This window comes from Strigops habroptila, chromosome 6 (assembly GCF_004027225.2).
Source record: "Strigops habroptila isolate Jane chromosome 6, bStrHab1.2.pri, whole genome shotgun sequence".
NCBI lineage: Eukaryota > Metazoa > Chordata > Aves > Psittaciformes > Psittacidae > Strigops > Strigops habroptila.
In genome coordinates, this window is record NC_044282.2 from 65095325 (window position 1) to 65117839 (window position 22515).

The following is a 22515-nucleotide window of genomic DNA, read 5'->3' on the forward strand; positions in this document are numbered from 1 at the left end:
AATAACAACAGAAAAAAAAAAGTGTCATCTAAATTAGCATACAATTAATATTTAAATCAGTTATAGAAGATTAACATTCACAGGTACGTACTATGTAATCTGTACATGAATGATACACATTCACCAGAGATAAGATCTGATAGGCAAATGCTGCTTAGACAATAATATCTTTATTATTGATACAAACAGACTATTTACTATTTGGCATGTGAGGTATCTAAAAATTTTGCTATTCTTAAAGACATTTCTGCAATTTCAGCTGTATAATGTTTGAATATTTAATATTCATCCTGCTGACACACACTTGTAACTAAAAAGTTACAAAACTAAAAAGCGTAAAAGTTATAACACAAAATTTCTTTTTAGAAACAGTATTAGTAATATTTACAAGTATCCCCCATGCCAAAGCAGTTTCAAATATGATGCACATTCATCACTAACATTGTAGAGTGCAGAAACTTATAAAATACATATGTTATGTACATATAAAATTACAGAGGTTTTTAGAACAAGCTCATGGTTTAGGAGCTAAAGCATGTGTCATGTTCAGATCTCCTACCTACCCTACTGTTCTGTGTTAATGAGGATGTGCAAAGCCATGGAACTTCTATATGGACACTTACATGTTGATCTTATACAGACAGAGAACATAGCTTTATGTGTGCCACATGTCACTCTTTTTTTCCATACTTTAATTAATGCGCTAGCTGGTTCAGAGTTATAGCTTCCCTCCTATGTCACAGAGGCACAAAGTAGAAAGATTTGTGACAGCCATGTAAATAATTAAGGTAGAAAAATGTAATACAAGACAGGTTCCAGACCTGTCTATATGTTTTAACTGCTTCCTTAGCCTGCTATTTTAAGGTACAGGATGCTTTCAGTCTCCTGAAACAATAATCATAATCTCACACAATCAGGGCCTTTTAATGTAATTTTTCTTGCTGATGAACCCCAGATTTTTGTTCTGTAGCATCTATTTCAGGTTAGACATTTAAATAATTATAATCTAGGTAATAAAAGCCCACACATTAAAAAAACCCCATGATTTTCTATGTTACTTAACATTTTAACACTATTGCATCTATCACTGAATGGCTGTTCGGCTCCACTGACTGAATACTGCAAGAGCTTGTCAAAACATTTTACCTGAGAGATATGTTTGTTCTTCCATTTGCTCAGCACACATTGACTGTTTTGCATTAAGTCCTAAAGGACAACAGAAAACAGAAAGTGGAGTTGGCAGTACACACTGTCACTATTGGTTAACATATTTCTGATTTTCGAGTTTATAGATGAAGCATGTCACACAAAGATGCAGCTGTTTTAGAACAGCCTGCCAGACAAAAGCACGTTTATCATCACTGGGAGAGTTGGATCTTTATGAAAATTAAAGGTGTTGAAAGAGGTTTGAAAACCGGATAATACGTTGCTGTACTTGAAACTTTCTGAAACATACCTCTACCTCCTTGAGTGTATCTCGCAGTTTGTCCGGGCGCTTGTTTTTCAGTATCCAGGGATAATCTCTAGCTGGAAAATAAAATAAAATAAAATAAAATAAAATAAAATAAAATAAAATAAAATAAAATACCTAAAATAAATTTAAATGTATATATAGGTGACTGTGTATATATGTGTATATATATGCATGTATATATGTGTACGTATGTATATATGTACACATATGTATATATGTGTACAAATACACATTTCTATAAAATAAAAAGTCTTCAAGTTGAGCTTCCTTTTCTGTGGAAACACAAAACTAAGATTTCTAGGAGTTACCTTAAATATAAAACTTACCCATAATTGGGAAAAAACGGCTACGGTTTCTATCGTCAAATGACATTCTTTTGAAAGGCTCTGTCGTGGGGACAGTTAGAATGTTACATCCATGCTGACCGTGACTTCACGATGGCATTTGTGTACAAAGCTCTCAGTATGTAGTATCTTACTCAGCTGCTAAGTACTTGCAATGAGAAAGCACCCCACATTCAGTATGTTAACTTAGAATTGAAGTTATCAAATCCTAACAGATCCTATTCTTTTGAATTAGCATTTCATTGCCTAATTTCAAAATGCAGGCACGAACATGTCTGCAAAACATATATGCATGAGTATATGCATATATAGAGGCATTAATGACAGGTAATTGTGAACGCCATAAGTTGTATTGTGGAGTATAGTTATTTATAGGATTTGTTCTTGAAAACTTGGTCTGAAGAATCTGCCAAGTCAAGCAAACAAGAAACTGCATGACTGCTACAGACCTTTACCAAATTTATTAATGTTCAGCAAACTGTTGTGAAAGTTCTGGCCTAATACATTAATCCTGAAACCAGGAGGCAAAGCTTCCTCTGGAGTTGCTAGTAATTGGTTTGTTTCATAGCTGAGAATCAGGGTCTAATAACTTGTGAAATTTCATCATTTAAAAGTAAGCAGTTTTCTGTCCATAAGTATACAATAAAAACCATGAAAAACTAGAACACATTGTCTTTTTAAAATCTAGCCTATTTAAAGGAAAACTGATGAAAAGTTTTGAGCTCCAAGCTGTCAGTTTGTATGCCAACTTCCAGACTGAGTGACTTAACAGTTGTGTTTAAACCTCCCTGCAAAAAGGAGCTTACAATAGGAGTGCTATAGAGTGAAAAAATGGAGGATTTCATATATCAACAAAAGAGCACACCAACATACAACTTCTCTTTGTATTTTATTGGACTGAAGCCAGTGTTGGTGGAACTGTTATGATAATATTAATTAGGCATGTAAGATCACATTTTCAATGGGTGCCTTCATAAATATCACAATATTTATCCACATATGTAAAATGGGAAATTGTCTGTACAGATACCAACCTATATATACAAATCAGCAGCTGTAAATAAAGTTACCCAGTGCTCCTCTTTAAGAAATGTGCCATACAGTGTTTTGTCCCTAGGCCACCCTGTATTTACAGCAACAAGGTGCAGTAGCTCGTGTTCCTTTTGCATGTCACACGTATGAAAGATAAGTTGGGGCTTCTGTATCACGGGGTTTATCTGGGCCTGCTTCTCTTTTCACACAGGCACTGCCTGTAAGATAATGCCAGGCACAGCACAAGGGATGTAAATCCATTATGCTCCTCCCTACTTATAACCGTTTCTCTACTCCCCACCTTTACAGAGCTGTATTGATTCTGACTGACACACAACCCTCCACAGCGGGTGTAGATTTACCACATGGCTGCGTGCACTTTTATACCCATCCCCAGCGGGGCTTCAACCTGCTCCAAACACACCTTATGGTGTTGCAAATAACTTATCCTTCTGGAACACATTTTGCTTTCAAACACACGCACAATTCCACGTGAATTTTCATTATGTATGATAAGATAAAATGTTAAGGCAATACTTCCAGCATACATACTACTTTGTGAAGTCATCTAAAAATCAATTAGATTTTTTGGAGTTGTCATCTAATAATGTTTAAACCTTAATGAATGCTCTGAGCAATAATAACCATGCAGGAGTTGCAAAACATGAGCTAAAGAAAAGTTATACTAGTATAAAAATCTTTAACTGTCACAGTATTGCTGTGTGAGAGCATAAACTGAAATTGCTTTTAAACAGGTAATGCAGGAACAGTGTAAATGTTTCAAAGCTGGAAGCATTCTATAAAGGCAGCTGATTATTAACCTAGAATTTGATTTTGGCTGAAAGGATTTTAGTTATAATTTTCAGGTTTGAAGCAGTTGGTACTTCAACTAAAGAGCCGATTGGGAAATGTTTATTGCTCATCTGCTGAGTAAATTTCACAAGGAAAAATCTGGATTATTTTTATCATTCCTCTTGACAATGGATTTGAAAAGCAACATACACGACCATGCTTAGTGACATAGAAAAAGACCAGATTGCAAATACACTAGGAAAGAATTACAACTTTTCAACTGTTTTGTGACACATAGTTCTGTGACTGTCTGCCTTAGATGGCATGTGTAGAAAGTTACACTGGAAGCAGTCTGAGGTTATTTTAATGCTTTTCCAGGGGCATCACCAATCTAAATTAATGATTTGATTTTGCTGTAACAAGAAACTCAGAAAATCTCCTTACATTCTGCTAGCTTTTGCTTCTCTTCTAAGTAACCATGCTTCATCTGTGATGCTGAGGGAAGGAAGGGATGAAAAGATGAACGATAATCCTTACAACTGCTGTCAGCAAATATTAATATTAGGGAGAAGATTCACAGAGTTTGATAAAACGCAGAAATTTACCAAACATTAAGACAGCCGCGCTATTTTCACCTCGCGAGGCAGATATCTTAAACTTGCAGTGAAAGAAAGGCTTGTGCAGCACAGCGGGTGTGCCGGCGGCACCGAGCCTGCAGCCCCCGAGCCCCGGCGGCACCGCGTCCTCACTGCGGAACTCGGCCCAAAGGCCCGGCCGCCAGGAGGGACCTGGAGCTGGAGCCGAACAGGCCTTGTGGCCCATCGGCAAACGTCCAGGATTAACGGGATTAACCAGATGAAGGAAAGCGATCGCTCGCCCTGCGCGGCCGCTGCGCTCGCCGGGATGGGACGCGGGTGGCGGCCCTCAGCCCAGCGCGCTCGCGGCGCCCCCTGCCGGCGGTCCAGCAGCGCCGCGGCGGCCCCGGCCCGCACCGCCCCTCACCGTGGTGCCAGCATAGCGGTTCGGCGGGCTGGATCGGCTATAAAGTAGGATATACAGTACACGAATCTAGAGTTTAGAATCCCACTGAGGTTTCTAATGACAGAAAGGTTGTTTTTATGTAAATATTTTCGCTTTTTTTTTTTTTCCTCCTGAGGAATAAAAAGTTTCTAAATGCTCCAATATAACTTAGGAGAATCTCTGTGCTTCCTTACACTACCAAAATACAGAGATATATACCTAAATATATCGAGATTTATCGAGATATATATCAAAATATATCAAAATACATCTATATATCTCAAAATACATCAATATATATCAAAGTACCTATATATGTATACATAGTTATATATATTTTTATGTATATATATAAAGATATATAAATATATTAACAAGAAGTTCGAAGTTGCATTTTTCAGAGTAAGCAGTCGGTGACAAAGGTTGAACTTTTGGAAGTTTTGTTTAGTTTTAGTTACGGTTATTTATATTTTACCTGGTTCTTTCTTGTCATAGTACTGGTGGATTCCAATATCTTCATCTATAGAATTGAATGTAAATATATTTAATTACGGATGTGACACTACAAACAAAACACAACTTAACAAGCAAAGTTCAGCATCGCAATTTCTGCCAGCTAGAGCAGAGCGTTAGGTGTTACCATACAAGCAACAGTGTAAAAACTACAGCATGTAGTCTCAATACGAGGAGGACTTTCAAGAACCAGCAAGCAAGGGCTAAAGCAGAATGTGACAGGTCCTTACACTTGTTTGGAGCTGTCATTTCCTCCACATACACTTTGATTTTCTTCCAGCTGCCAACATGCAAAAGTATTTTTACCACCTTCCTAATAAGCATCTTTTGTGATTGTTCACAAAGAAAGGTAAGGATCATGGTGAAAAGTATACCTTAGAATAACTTAAAACGTTTTCTGATGACTGACACAGCTGAGCTAAAGACAATAGGATTTTCTTAAGATTCATAAACTCATAAAGCTGCCCTTTGAAAGGATCCAATATTCTTAATCTATAGGTATTATTCTCTACCTGGTTCCCATGGCAAAGAAATTTGGAAGTTTCAGCTACCTTGGTGCAAGCCACACCAGCCAGCTCCTGATGGGGCTGACTGGTAAATACTTAGGTGTGCCACGGCAAGCTTCTCCAAGTACATCTAAGTACGGCTTTAAGTTGCATTGTTTTAAAATAATTAGCTGGGTACTGTGTCTGTCTTCTTCTAAACTCAGACGGTGATACACCATGAGACATTCCTTACATGGAGGTAGGTAGGAACGCATTGCAATGGCAGACAGCAGTCCTGCCTTCTGCCTCAGAAGTTTAGAATGAGGTTATAGGCACTGAATAAAATGTACAGAGAGGAAGCAAGAAGGTCACAGGTGGAAAACAGACACAGTAGGTCACAGTACACCTTTAATTACGACAACTATGTATTTATTTAAGCCATCAAACTTTTCTATGAAGTAGTTTTTGACTTTTTTATATTGTTACAGAACAGTTTTCACACAAAGATGGGATGCCAAGACTTAGTGAGTTAATATTTGAATAATAACATTCAACTGAACATTCATTCATATTCGATTGTCAATAATAATAAAAATAATATTTCAACAAAAATATTATACTCTTTAATCGGCATGAAGTGCCATAAATATTAGTTTGATATGGTCCACTTATAAACCAGTGGGGTTTTTTTTTAGTATTGTATTTTAGCAATAGGAAGACAAGATGAATGAAAGTAATTTCTACATGACTAGTAATTAGTCATATGTCTCCTGGAACAATCAATTAATATGATAAATATATCCTTGTAAGTATAAAATTTCAAGTAATCATACAAAATACCCAGAACACACAGTAATTTTTTATGTTCACGCTAAGTATAAATCGCAATGCCTCTGCAAATCACTTAACTATAGATGTTCATTCGCCCAAACCAGCCATTAAACTGAAGCTTACAGTCAAGTAGGGCAGAGCCTCCTAAAAAGGAAAATGCATCCAATTAAATATAATCTTTACATTTTTCACTTCAAAGGATCCTCCAGTTCTATGATAAGATAAGCAAAGAAGCTGACCAAGTTCAAACATCATGCTGCTGTCTAATTTTCTTTCTTTCTCCTAAGTAGAAAAAGCACTTGATTTGGGCATTCAGAATTTTATATCAATTTAATATTCATCAACAAGCTTTGCTGTTTTGTTTTAGTAACAGGTAACAGCTCACCTCTAATATGTAAGTTAGTCTTCAAAGACCACAGAAACATCTCAGTCAGGCAGAAAGACATCTGGTGGCAGATGGAGCCTTACCACTATCAAAAGAAGGAAAGAAATTGCAAGAGCAAATTAATTACCCTTTATCACCAATGAAACTGCAAGTACTTTGGAAACTACCTACTAGAAGAACCTAGCACTGATGATATTTTGTTATATGTAAGTTGCAGTTTTTGACTGCAATAAAATAAATAATGCATAGAAAAGAATAGGGTATAAAATGTAGATATGTCTACATATACACAGAGACAAGTCAACATCAGTTTAAATTTACAGCTGCTCTCACTAGACTAAATAACTTTGTGCTTGATGCTTCTCATACACACATTATCTCATTTTACTGTATGGTTATTACCTTGACACATGCAAAAGTAAAGCCACTACTTAAAGATCTGGCTTAGATAGGAAAATTTGACTTTCAGGCCAAATTTTTTAAATACTGTACATTGGGAAGTGCCAATATAGTGAAGAAACAGTTTTGAACATATGATATTCATCCTTAGTGACAGGGTTTAGTGGCGGACTTGTCAGTGTTGGGGTAACAGCTGGACTTGACAATCTTAAGGCCTTTTCCAACCTAGCTGATTCGATGATTCTATGATCCTATATTTGCAGACATTAGTTATAGTGCTAAATACAAAAAATGATGTCTTCCTAAATAAAAAAGAGCACTTACATTAAATCAATTAAAACTGACAAAACAACGGCTGTGAAACACATATAAAATACATACGCACATACAAATTTTAATATTATGTACATTGACCACAGTTATAAACTGTTTGCCGAGATTTTTTCAATAATCCACTTGAATATTCCCAATAGAGGATGCGGTGTGCTTTAGAGGAGCATTGGGAATCTTCTGTGACACAGTAACCAACAGACTTCCCTGAGTAATGTCCTGCAGTGCTGTAGTTGTAAGTGGGCCATCAGACGAACTACTTTCACTTCTTCCAAGAATCCACTGAAAGCTGGACTCGAAGGGGAGTTTACACAGATACAGCACACTCAAGAACCACTTCTGGTACAGAACTGTACTTGCAGGTTTTTTCTTTTTTGAAGTGGACTCTTCATTTCCTTTCCATTAGTGCTATCTAGATAATGAATCTATTACAAGCTGACTGCAGAAATCCTATCACATCGAGTATCAGGCGTTTACGCCAACAGGGCTTTGATGAAATGTATGTGCAGGAATCTCAGGTAGCATCAAGGAAGTGATCATAGTCCCAGCAGAGCTATGGGACCTTGAGGTATTATCACTCAAGCTAATATGCATGTTTTGATGCAGTGCCTAATCCACTGAAATAGCACCAAGTGGAAATAGCATTTTCTTTACACTGATCCCCAAATGTACAAAAAGTCTAAATCCTATAGTTTTATCAAAAAAGAGGAAAAAATAAAAGCTCACGACACAGTGTAGTAAATGGAATATACTTTCATCTTGGGCAAGAATGAGGTTTGGGAAAAAAATGCAAAGACATTTGTAGCATGGTGGTCTGTTGAACATGGGAACCATTTCTGGTGTAAATATGGATGAGGGCAGCCCCTCATTTTCCATTTGTACTACAGTAACAGGAGATTGTACATTATAATTTTCTTGTTTTGTCTCTTTTTACTTTCTTACTTTATCAAGTGAAACAAAACTTGCATTCCCCAGTGCCCATAGATCCTAGATAAGAATCTCTCACTAATGCAAAGTCAACAAATTGAGTGAACGTCTCAAAATCTTATCATGGTTTGACTGAAAAAAACCCCTCAAATGCTTGATTGGCAGATGATAGTTCAGCTGGAGGGAAGGCATGTCTGCCCAGAAGACAAGGTGTGGTGGGTTAACTCTGGCTGGATGCCAGGTGCCCACCAAAGCTGCTCTATCATTCCCATCCTCAGCAGGACAAGGGAGAGAAAATACAATGAAAGGCTCATGGGTTGAGGTAATGACAGGGAGAGATCATTCACAAATTATCATCACAGGCAAAACAGACTCACCTTGGGGAAATCAGCATAATTTATTACCAATCAAATCACAGTAGGATAATGAGAAATAAAGCCAAATCTTGATAACACTTTCCCCCCACTCCTCCCTTCTTCCTGGGCTTAACTTCGCTCCTAATTTCTCTACCTCCTCTGCCCTCAATGGCACAAAGGGACAGGGAATGGGAGTTGTGGTAAGTTCATCACACATTGTTTCTGCAGCTCCTTCCTCCTCAGGGGGAGGACTCCTCACTCTTCCCCCGCTCCACTGTGGGGTCTCTCCCATGGGAGACAGTCCTCCATGAACCAAAACATGGTCCATTCTAACAACACTCTAATCTGAAATACATTCTGATTAGTTACAGTCTACAGGAAGTAAAGGAAAATTTAAAAAAAAAAAAAGATAATATGCTTCTGTAACAAAATATGGTAGTCTGAGTATTTTGTCCAGAGGAATTCTTTCTTTTTCCTTTTGAAGGAATACACACCAACTTTCAAGTTAGGCAACTACATCTCACCATTTATCACATCGTCATATTCCAGCACAATGGGGATGAGGATGATGAGGATGACCACAACAAAGGGATCTTTCTCTGTTGGAACTAGACGATCTTAAGATCCTTTCCAACCCTCACCGTTCTATGATTCTATGATCTAAAAAGCACCTCTCAGGATTTACAATATTCCTTTAACTACATGAGCTAGGCCCTGCTATTGCAAAGAGGTAGTTATGAATAAATATAAAAATTCCTTCCATTGAGCTTTAAGGACTCCATCCTTCCCTTTTTAAAATTGATTAGAATTTGGGGAAAATGGGATAAAATAACTCTATTGTTAAGTTAAAACTGGAATTCAATTTAATAGCTGGTTCTTTTTCTAGCTCATGCAACACTGACTGTCTGCTTTCACAATGTCTCCACAAACAATAGGCAGAGATATTTTGGTGGTTGTAAAAGCTTTCTGACAAATGGAGATGTTCTGCACTGGTTAGTGTGCTCCAGTACCCATGTTAGGAGTGCTTTGTTTAAAAATATCCCCAATTCAATAAATCTTTGTTTAGCCACTGATACAGAAAATAACTGTCTGGCCAATTCACAACATCAACAAATGTTGAAACTGATATCTAGGGCCCACTCCGACACCTTTAATATAGCTGCTGTTGTGCCAAATAATTAGGAAATATGCACTGCATGAGTGGTTCGCTGATACTGTGTTTATTTCACCTGTTTCCATACAGTACCTGAGAGGGTGGGGTGCTTGTGAAAGGCAGCGCCCAGTTCCCAAGGCAAGCGCATCCCAAGAACATGGACCTCTGCAAACATGTTAGGAGTGAATCAGAGCTATGGAACCTGAAATGCGGACTACAACAGACAATCTGAGCTTTGTAGTTTACGTGCCAGAGGCATGGCTTGGTGTCGCAACAATATCCCAAGCACCCCTCCAAGAGCAAATCCTGTAAGTGCCAGGCGTACAGGACTGCATTTGATGACCATCTACCCATATCACTGAAGGTGGGCCAATGTGCTCCCAGAAATCCAGCATTCCTAGCAAAAGAGCAATAAACAAGTGGGATCTCCTTCAAAATATCGCTGTAGTTTGGGGGACACTCCCAGGAGTAGAAACAAGGTAAAATACAAAGCCACTCAGAAAGCAGGTATCTCTATGCCACAGCAAAGTTAGAAAGCTACTGCAATTACATGTGTACACGTGCTAGCTGAGGTGCTTCAGACATGGGTTTGGGCAGATGCTATAGGACTAAATGCCTAAATAAAAGAAAATGCTGCAGAATCCAATTTCACTACTCACTCACGGTGTCAGACTTTCTTGGCAAAAAATACTATACCAGGAATTATTTTATAAAAATCAGCACAGGCCACCCTTTTGTTTTCTCCTATTCCACACTGCTTTCATGTTCTACAGCTTTTTGTTTGTTTGTTTGTTTTGGAGAAATGCAAAATGTAACAGACACAATGGACTCTAATTCAGAAAAATACATATTTTTTCACTTGACTTTGGATTAATCACACAATAGCTCTACTAGCTATAGGTTCCAGAACAGATTAGCCACAATCTTAGTTCTGCCTCCCTTCCTCCACCCCTCCAATGTTAACGTCCTATCTCTGGCATCGCTACTGCTCATTCCCAGTGTCTGATTTCTAACTCAGACACCAAACGTTCAACAAACAACGTAAGCCATCAATTCATCCTACATCTTTGCTTCTATGTTTCCATGATATAATATTTGGAGCAGAAATCACTGTCTGTTTTTTTCCTCCTCCTCATGACCAATTTCTCCTTCACCAAGGAGAGAAACTCCCTGCAGCACAGATATGATTCACAAACATAGTATTTGACTCTGTAAGATAAAGTTTAGATCGAACTATGTGCATTAGATCAGTAGCTACTTGCTGTATGCTTTAAGTTGATCCAACAATTTCTTTGTGTAAAGCACGTAAAATAAAATTTTAAACATACTATTTTTAAATTTTTAGCTACATCAACTTAAAATGTAATTATTCATTTAAAAACAGACTGGTAATGTTTTTTTCTCAGTCATGTTCCCATAGATAACGATTGCAAAATATTCCCCCAATCTTACAAGATAGGCTTCCACTTTATACACTTCTATGAAGCCATACCCTGTTTGATATATTATAAACACAAACAGAAATAAAGTCAGTAAAAAAATGAGAATTTGTAAAATCTCATTTTGTATTCTGGCATTAAGCAGAAACAAACCAGATTCTTCCTTCACATTGACGGTTTATTCTACCAAAAGTCACCAGCACAGCAACTAAACTGCTAAATTTATACATGTATATTAATAGTTTCAATTTGGTTTCTTAAGAAAACTATGCTTATGTCTGTGTGTCAGTCTAACTTTTTTTAAAATTTTTAATCCCTTGATAAAGCTAAATCTAATCTTCTGGTTTGTTTTCTCAGAAAAGAAATTATCAAAACCAGGTAACTCCTGCAAATGCTGTGCAAATCTGCAGTTGAGTACAAGGAAAGATTGTCTTAGTACCAAAACTGAGGGACACGTAGGGATAGCTCAGGCCCCAATCACTTTTCCTGGTGAAATCTGTAGATCTACTCCAGTCAGAGCTCATTGTTTCTTGCCAAGCTGGAAGATCCAACGAAGCCTGTGGAAGACAGTGGTGGCATGGTCACCGTAAGTGCTGCAAACATGGGGAGGAACTAGAGAGGAGAGAGGAAAAAAAGGGTGGCAGGTTGTAGGGAAAAGCACAGGGATTGTGAAGAACACATGTTATATCTATTGGCTATACCACTACTGCACAAAAGCACAAAGCTCGTGTCAGCTGGGCAGGTGGAGATCATTGGGAATTCTTTAGTTCTGTTGCTTGGTGAACTAGTTGCCAAAAGTACTTGTGTCTCAATAATGGATACAAGAGAGTAACCAGGCTACTTCTCATCTGTGGCATTGGCCCAAATGTATGTGTGAACAGTTTCTTGCTCCTGTGTAGAAACCTAGTGACTATAGAAGTCTGGTCAGGTTTCAAGGCCTTGGCTCAAGAGGTCCATTGGTAAAGATCAGCTCTGAATTTTTAGCCACAACACTTACATTTCACAAATGTTTGGACTTAAGACATGGTAGAAATAGCACAGAAGGGCCTAGTTTTAATTTGGTTAGAAGTTAAATGGATGCAGAGACAGAATTCTGATCTACCCTCCCATTGTGCAATCCTTTCTTTGGATTGCACAGGTTGGCAATTCTATTACCTATGAAGAAAATAAGCTATTTGCACTTCATTCTTAAACATTTCATTCTCTTAATTGTGAAAATTTAACTTAATTTTCTGATAAGTAGACGTTCTAGTCTTCATCTTTCACTTTGCACTGGCAAAATCTGAGATATGTGTATTGTAAATAGTAGCTCTGCAGTGCATAATAAACAGCAGTCAGGGTCAGAGTCCCATTTACAGTAAGGCTGTGGTTAACCACAACATTGAATGCCATTCTATCATTCAAGATTAGATAAAAAATGCTGTGGCTATGTAAAGCAAAAGACTGACCTGATAAAATTTGGATCAAACGGGTTATCAATTCTTTTGTAATGGTAACTGCAAGATGACTTTGGCAGCCCCCATTCCTTCTGCTCTCTTGGCACCCATGACAAAACCTCTTGCTGCTGGCCTACTGGCATCTCACCACCCCCCCTCTGCTCCCCGATACCTCTGCTTCCAGATCATCACTGCAGTATGTCACCTTCCCCTTCATAAGCAGGCTTGGGCTCACCTTCTTTTTCTTCCCTTTTTCTTAGATGCTTGTTGAAATCAGATGCCTCCTCACCTGCGGCTACTTTTTCGGAGCTTCTCCTCACAACTATTACTCCTGGGACTGAAACTCCTCACCTGAGATCTTTGCTATCCTTAGCACAGTTTGCGTATTCTTATACTTATTTACTTCTTTCAATCCCTTCTCCACTGAGAAAAGAAGTTCAGATTTTGCAGTATAAATGAAAATCAGTTCCTATGTCCGTAAGACCAACTTCTGATTTTAAGAAGCAGAAATACAGGCATGCTCTTATAAATCCACTCGGTGCATAATAATTCATATTGTAATATTGGTTTAAGAATATTTTCAGCTAACAAGTTGTTAAATTATCATAAATCTAAAAATCTAGGAAAGTATTTACTGTTGCTATATTTATTCTGGGCTAATATTTACTGTTGCAACTTACTTTCTCTTCAGTGTTACTTTCTGTCTCTTCAGACTTCGATGACTCAGAATATTTTTGCCTAAGACATGAATGAAGCAAATTCTTTTCCTTATTCTAACTTCCCCAATCTAAAGAGGAAAACTATTCTGTAGATGGGTGAAAACACACAAGAGCACTCTGTATTGAAATACACAGTGAGGTTTCTATTGTAACAAATGCCTAAATATGGCTTGCAGAATAATCATTGAAAGGAAATATGTTATCTGAGAACTCGAGAATTCTGGCACGAAAATTACACATTGTAGATTTATTCCCATATGCTGTGAAGTTGTATCATGCTCCACTGAACTAATTTTTGTGAGGTTTGTTTTAGTGTTTCATGAGTCTGAAAGTCATCCTTTTTTTTTTTTTGCAATGACTGTTATATTTACAGAGTTTTCGTATTTTAGGGTATTTACATATTTAACTGCAAAACACATATATAGCTCCTTAAGAACATTAAGACTATTTGACACATATTAAGAACACTGAAATTCTGTAAATGCTGTAAAACAGAACAAACATTTTATCTCCAGTTGATAGCAGTTAGGATTACTTCTTGTGCAATTATCTCGGGCTTAATACATTTACACACAACTATTTTAACTGCATTCATAATGTTGAGGCCCTGATCTTGCAACTAGTTCTGCAGTGATGCTCTCTTTTTCCACCATGGCAAAGCTCACAGTAGGATCATGTCATTAAACAGTAACAGTAAAAAACTGCTGCCAGATTTAATTTATATTAATATTAAGTACCAGCGTTTGAGATATTATTATTTTAAATTAGATTAGTTGTATGTGGGCAAAGGCCATGAAGGCCATTGTTCAAGATGTGAATTGTTGGCTGAGAGACAGCTCCAGTCTAGTTCATCCTCTGAGCTCTGAACTAAAACTCTACCAGATAGAGGGGTGCTAAGTCCAAGGACACATGCAGAAATGCTACAGGAAATTTATATGGGGTAACTTGTTGCCACCTAATTGCTTGTTCACATGTCAAAACCAAGGCACAATTTTTGCTGAGTTGTCACCCAAGTAGATGATGACAGGATCTTGCCTACTTCCCAAACCATACTGTCTCTCCTACCTTCAGGAATGCACTTCCAATATATATTATTGGTACATGCTTTTGAAATACAGCTATTCATTAACTGAACAGATAATAAGATTAACAGCAGTGAAGCAAAATGAATTTGAGGGTGGTAATGTTGTTTGTCAAGAAGATACCTAGTTTATGTATCAGCCACACCTCTGACAACACTAATGAAGGTAGGAATCATTCTCCAATTGATACTGCAGGCAAGTATTACAATCCATAACAACTCTCTGGCAGAGCGGATGTGAAAAGTTAAGAAGGTCACAGAAAATAGATATAATTGACCTGGGTTTTCACTTCACAGAGTGAAAAGTTCATATACACATTTTGATAAAGACCCTGAAGGCCTTTATATAAACCAGATAGTAGATAAGTGATCCAAACTACAGATATCCAGTGCTGACACATGACATAAGGTAATTACAGAAGTACTAAATGTCAAACTGTTTTACTCTATTCTTTTGGATAGTGATTGCTGTTGTAAATAAAGCAATTTTTCAATACTAAAGGTCAGTAGGTCATAAAATTTCATAACAGTGATTTCTTACTGTCAGCCAAAAGAGAAGATAACAAAATCTCTCTTTTTTTTAAGCTAAGCAAAAATGAGGTGAAAGGACCAGCAAATTGTTCAAGCACAGGAAAAGTTCTTGCTCTGCTGCCCTACTATTGTTGCAACTCCTTTTTGCAAGGAAGAAGGTTTACATCAGCAGGTCTTTACACCGAGAACACCAGTTCACATTGGAAATTAATTATGTAAATATATGGGTTTACAGCAGTACTACTGACAGCAACAGATCTGAATTGTTTCTTTCCACTAGACTTCAATGCATAAGCGTTCTAGTTCTTCAATGGGCCTTGCAGCATGGGCTGCTACTATTAAATAAACAGTGATCAGAACACCAGTTAAGTCCAAAGCAACGAGTTAACTATAGTGCAATCCGAATTTTAACTATACTTGCATCTAAACAAATTAGATTCTACTATATTTTTATGCACTATTTCAGATTTAGCTGTCAAACTACTAATCAGATCCTACTAATCAAGGATGCCAGTTAATTTTTTTAAGTGCAGTACTGAAAATATGGCATGAACATTTATTTAGTTTTCCTTTTGGTTTTGTGCTGTACCAACAAAGTTCTTACTGAACTGTACAGCTCTTGCCTTTAACATTTTATCCTATGCACGTTAACTGAGAACTTGTTTAAAGAATTTTTAAAAGCACATTGGCAAACACCTTGATTTGATTTACAAATCTCATATATATGCAAGCTGTCTTTAAAAACAGAGGTATATATCTGAGTACAATGTATGAGCTGAATAAATTTACTAGAACAGATTGATTATTTTAGATCTACAACATCTTTAAACATATTTTTTGCATTCTTTTTCAGAATGTTTTGCCATTTAAATAACTTCCAACAGCTTCTTTCCATTGACCTATATTGTTTTGATGCAGGCAATAAAATAGGCAAGCAATAAATTAAGCTTCACTAATATTTGAAAATCACCTTTGAATAGCCATTTGCAAGGCTCATTGAGCTTCTTGTTACAAGCATTTGTTTTTTAATATGGGGTTTTTTTCTGCTATACTTGAATTCCAGTTAATCCAGTGAGACTTGTTTCTTGCTTTCTTCAATGTAATATTAAAAAAACCTTACAATGCCTGTGTGTGTCAGACTTCCTTTTAAGAAAGATTTGATTGCAAACACAAACAAAAAGCTTTTCTTCTTTTGTACTCCTTTATGATCTTCAAACAGGTTTCTATGAAAAGGACTAATATTTTTTCAATTTTAAGCCATACTCACCTTTGCAGTTAGGAAAGACAAAAATGAGAATTTCATGTTACAATAATTAATTCCTGATTGTAATGCTACAGTATAGTTTATGTTCTGTTCTAATTATGCAGATATGCATTAGGGAAAATAACTTTGAAGAAAAAAATGCATTTGTTTAAACATTTTCATAATCATATTTGAAACTGTTGAGCAGTGGGATCATTTATAAAACAAAATGTACACAGATTTCTATTTTTAAGTACAAACTACTACTCTTAGGAGAGTCATGGGAGTAAAATATTTGGTCTGTAAGAACAGCTAGTTTCAGAAATCTCCTGTATTAAAAAGTGCAAACAAAATAGGTCCAGTCCACAGTATGAGACAAACAGCAAGTTGTGGCAGGGGGAGGTGGGGAGATACAAAGAGAGGAGAAGGATCAAGCCAAAACTGCGTATTTTTTACAAAAAAAAAAAAAAAGACAATATAAGCAACCCAGTTACCGAAACTTAAAGAAAATTTTCCTGCCAAACAGAATTAACTTGAGATGCTTGGTTAATTCACTGGTTTACTCACTACACGAGTTTTTAAGCATTCATGTCTTAGTATCAGTGATGTTGATCTGAATGTGGCCAAATGGGATGCAGTCTTTCTGAATCTGCTGCTGAAGAATCCAAGGTAATCCTGCCTTTTGTCCAGGTTGCCAGACTGCTGCCTGTAAGATTGATGGCCACGTGACAGTGTTCTCCTGCCACAGTGGTTAAGTGCTGTCTAAGAACGTATGCATTAACGAAAAATTTGATGGGCTGAATCTGTTTCCATTGACTGTGTAGTGGACCCAAACTGACTACAGTACTAATACAAGCATTCCACAGGCTGAAAGCTCAGTCCAGCTTCATTCTACCTTTTACGTGAGCAGAGTAAGACAAGCTGTCATTAAGACACCTGCAATTGCTTTTTACCAGTGTTTTAAACAGTTTTGGTCTCAAACCTGTCCTACAACAGAAAGACAACAGATTTAGTAACTGCCAGCACCATCCCTATAAATCTGAGTATCCATACTTTGATAAATTGAGTTTCAGAATCTGCAAGAGATCACATAGATAATGGGTATCATCAAACACTTCTGAAAGAAAACTTTCCTCTTGCTAATAATACCACAACCACTGGATTGTTCAGTGTCTCTTCATGATTATCTTCCTCATCTGCCTCAAAAAGCAGATAATACAGTATCTTTGTTTGATATAGAATCACAGAATCAACCAGGTTGAAAAAGACCTTTAAGATCATCAAGTCCAACCATTACCCCAGGACATCCTAGATATTGACTCTGATGTAGAGGTAATTTTATTCACCAAGTCCAGTTTCATGTCTTGAAAGAATATACGCGACTGCTCTAATTTCTGGTCAGCATAGGCTAGTAGTCCTTCTTAATCCCAGCAGGAAAATAATGCACTGGTGGAATTTGTACATTTTATGTTTTATAATCTTCTTTAAATGTCAAATGGAAATTTAGTCAACTCTTCATATTTTAGAAATGACCAGCCAGCTTACAGATTCTTCTCAACATGTAGCTGAATTATGGAGAGAAAGGTGAATTGGTCCTCCGTAGAAATAGCCACCTATTTTTTTAGATAATACTGATGATGTGCTATCTGGCTTCAGGCTTATTGTCTAACTTGTCCAGCTGTATATTGAGTTTGTTTTCCTAGTGGACAGATTTGAAGGAGACAAGATTGACATAATTAAGTTCATCCTTACTAACTTTAGTCACGAGTTAGCATATCCAGTATATTTGATCACCTATCCTTTCTTTTCATTACAATGCTTATTAGCTCTACTCCCATCATTAACTGATGGATTTATGGTATTTGTTGAAAATAATTAATACAAAGCAGCTCTTGCTAATATAAGACATGTTTACTGACAGAATCAATCCTCCAAAATCTGTTAAAATTATAAAGTATAATACCAGAAGAAGTAATTAGTTTACTAAAGAGTAAGATTAGGCAGACTCCCTGTTTTCACTTAACCAGTCATTGTTACCTATCTGGTTCTAATATTAAAATACCAGTGGTGAACTCAACAGCTACTCAAATATGCTACTAGCAGAAAAATCCGTCTAGCTCATTTTAAAAGTTTGTAAATTAATATTGGATCCTGTTATCATTCAGCTCACACCAAAAACTGCTACAGGGTTGATTGCTCCAAGCCCCTCATCAGCAGAGTGTGTGCACTAGTATTTTCTTCCAAATTACAGTACTATTATGATTTGCTCAAGAACATCTCATCCCTTGAATTGTTCTATTCTATGATTCTATAAATAGTACCAAATATCACATCAGGGTTAAAGTTTGCTGGGCATTGTATAAACTGTGATATTACATAATTCCTTAGTACTTTGTTAAATTGTTCTCATAGGTCTAATCTAAAGATCTCTTTGAAAATCTATAAACAGTTACCTTCAAAACAACACATGACATAACCTCCAATGACTAATATTTTTAAAGAACTCACATGCTACCAATCATCATGTGTATTCATTCAGAAGCTCCAAATTTACATAGAAAGAACAAGATGTTCACAATATTCAATTATTCTGTCTAAACTTAAGAAAGACATTTACTTTTGCCTAGATTCTACACCCAAGTTAGAAAAAATTGGCTTGAGCCTGAACTAGACAGTCGAGGTACCAAAGAAAAAATGTACACCTTTTAATAGCTAAAAGAAACATGAATAATTATCGTATAATCTCTTGGAAGAATTAAAATCAATTAGTTATACAAGAATGCATGTCAGCTTCACAAAGCACACCCACTGATCTTGAAATTTATATTACTTAAATATATATGCAAATACTAAATTCCCAAGTTATTAGGGAGTACGATGTTAGGGAGCTTCACAGATTTTAATTCCACGTGTTCTTGCAACGTAAACACTACCTTTTGAGAAGGGCCCTTGCAGTCTCAGGAAAGATATCTAAGTGATGCATATGTAAAACTGGAGACAGCGGTAGCAGCAGTCCTTGACACAAATATGGTACTATGAGCATATCAACATCTACAGGTGCAATAAAAATGGGGATGCTTATGTCTGAAGGGATACTTTGCTACCTGCTTTGTTTAATGCTTAGGAGGTTACCTGGCTTTTTAAGAAGCTCCTGAAGAAAATTTTTATTCCTCCCCTTTCTGAGCTCAGTGCCAGTTCCTCCAGCCGTCAATCAACATTTTAGTAGAGAAGGTCTTTGGTTGTTTCAGCAGCTTTCAAAAGCAGTTAGATATCATAAACCACTAACCTGAATCTGACTATTTGTGCAAAAATGTATCAACTTCTCCAGGAGGAGGATTTTCACAACCACCATCTCCATACTCTTGCTTTGACAAAGATTCACAGGTAGCAGATTTCTTTGCTGAGCGTTCATGATCTAGACATTACTGGGCATATAACCAAGATGTTCTGCTTCGTACTATGTGCCACTTTGGAAATTTAACGACTTTTATTCAAGCAGTCTTAGGAACTGATTCCACAACAGCAGAATTTTCTCTTAAAAATCTTCCTACTTCCATTCTCCTTCACCCACCTTGCACCAATGCGCTGGGTCAGAAGCACAGACTTTAAAATGGTATTACTGGAATGAATGGTTACAAAACCAGCTCCCTACTCAGCTGTCTGTACGTACTAACAGCAAAGACATGTCATTTTTAAGTTTGCTACTAATGAAGCATCACCATGATTCTTCATTAAAAACAAATCACTTTATTTCACTAAAAGTTTTATTTCTAAACCTTTGCTAGCAATGGCAGAAATTTACAAAGTGTATCTAATCTATTTTACTGTTGTTGCAGCAGATACATGAGTAGAGTTATAATGAATGAATCTATTTCTAATAGAGACAGTAATATTGTAGGTGCTGCAATGTACAGATGCTCATTAATTAGGTAAGAGACCAGCCCATTTTTCACTTGCATGGAGTCCAGGTATATTTTCTTTTGTTTTTACATAACAATTACAAAATGCAATAATTTTGCTGCTTTGAATCATTCCACTCTCTCTGAATCACCTTCAGTTAACCACATTTTAATCCTCTGAATTCCAAGAATAGTAATCATGAAGTAATGCAAATTAAAGAAGAAGTCAGGTAATTCTAAGAAACATAAAATGATTCTTCATTAAATCTAAAGATACTTGAAAGTTAAGTAAAGTGGGTTTTAAGAAAACAAAGCTCCTCGGTGCAGAAGCACCCTCTAATGGCTGTCTAGTCACTGCTCAGTGTAGCAACTGGAAAATCAATTTAATAGCTCCTCTAAAAAGGAAGGGAAATTGTTAAGATACAAGAAAAATAGAAATGTAAGTATACACACGCATGCGCACACATATTCACATTTCACACACATTCTCTGTTGCGTATCCTTCACACAAAAAAGGAGCAATACAAATCTGATAAACTTTTTAAATTAGAGCCTGTATTTCCTTTAAAAACAATATCTAATTTAGTAGATGAAACAGGTTTTTATGTTACCCAGGTTTCAAGTATTCTTCACAATTTTAAGATAAACAGAAACTGACTTTCCTATCTTATCTCAATTAACTTTTACAAAAGAAAACTAGTCCCAAAAGGCTTTAGAAAATGCTCTAAGTCCAAATCACACAATAATTTAGGCTGGAAGAAACATGGAAGTTACTGGGTCCAAGCCCCTGCTCAGAGTTGGCCAGCTCTGAAGTTAGATCCTAATAGTGGAATACTAAGTCAAAAAAGCTAAAGCTGTACTAGAGATACTGGAAATGTAACCCATTTCTGCTGTCTAAAAATATGCCTTAATATATTCTTTCCTTCTGTTCTATGGCTTTGCAGATTTTCTTTTTTTTTTTCCCTGAAAATACCCCAAATTTGCTCATATGCCTGCATTATTTTACTTTCACACTAGAATCTGTATTTAGCACACAGTCCTTTATTAACTGTTAAGTATATCAATGGCAGATAGAGCAGTTAATACCATGAAAGTAATGAGGCTAGCCGACCAACTTGCTTCTCAACATCACTTTTCAAATCTCTTTGGGCTAAATTTTCAGCCAGTGTGTGGGGAATTAGCCATAGAAATCCCATTAATGTTAATGAATGTTTCATGGTTAACTCCCCATGCTCTGTGCTGAAGATTTACCCCTATATCTCTAAAATAAATACATGCGGATGCCAAAATTCTTTTTATAGAGCCTGAAGAAATTAAGGACTCTATTCTCAAATAATTGACTTATGCACATGTATCTCTTCCCCCCATGGATCATCTTCTACATATCATAATGGGTGTAATGTCTGCATTATCCTCATTGAAAAGATTATCCAAAGTGCATGTTTACTGCATAAAGGCTGAGTTTAGTTAATTGTGTATTTCACTGAAGTAATATATATATTGAGTTGGATTTGTCTTAATAGATGCATTGCGCAGGTTGAACCTTTGTATCATTAAGAACAGCATGTATTTGTATTTACGTTTCTGAAGAAAAGAGTATTTAGGAAAGTCCTTAGTGTGAAAGAAGTGAAAAGCATCCTATATCCCTACAGAAAGACAAAATACAACTAAGGCAATAGAAGCCTTTGCAAGCAGTGGCTGAGTCACCATTTAAAGATGGTGGAGAATGTTTGTTACATGAACTAGGAAAATATGAAGCTGGGAAGGGTTTCCAGGATCAAAACCAGAAGCTACCCTCTGATTTTGAAAAATGTGTATATGTGATTCTTCAGTCATCTTTTCAACTTCCACTTGCAAGTTCTTTGCAAATTCCTTGTTGTTTCTACAATTTTCATTCGGAAGCCTACTTGCCTAGATGAGCACGTCATTTCAAGCTCCATGACAGCTTAAAAACAAAGCGCCAAAACTTATTTGCCAAAGCACTAAAATTCATGTTCACAGATTTTTGGCTTCACTGGTATTAAAGTACATGCATAAGTGCTTTATTTATCTGAGGGCTGCAACTGCCCATAAAGACATAAAATGATGTTGATCTTTTACTATACTGAGTCTCTCCCAGGCTTCTG

The 22515-nt window shown here is 36.7% G+C and overlaps 1 protein-coding gene across 5 annotated transcripts in view; it reads right to left on the reverse strand.

Annotated features, from left to right (window-relative positions):
- The window catches only part of WDPCP (WD repeat containing planar cell polarity effector), a 154979-nt gene that overhangs the window by 97656 nt on the left and 34808 nt on the right, over nt 1–22515 (reverse strand). For 4 of the 5 annotated variants that reach the window (XM_030489182.1, XM_030489184.1, XM_030489186.1 and 1 more), the window contains exons 3-8: nt 11920–12092; nt 6877–6961; nt 5138–5182; nt 4087–4137; nt 1457–1527; nt 1147–1206 (exon numbers count right to left, since the gene is read on the reverse strand). In XM_030489182.1, coding sequence (XP_030345042.1) covers nt 1147–1206; nt 1457–1527; nt 4087–4137; nt 5138–5182; nt 6877–6937 — 288 coding nt within the window. In that variant the 5' untranslated portion in view covers nt 6938–6961; nt 11920–12092. Of the gene's footprint in view, nt 1–1146; nt 1207–1456; nt 1528–4086; nt 4138–5137; nt 5183–6876; nt 6962–11919; nt 12093–22515 lie in introns of those variants that run through there. The other variant, XM_030489187.1, reaches the window with a different exon arrangement.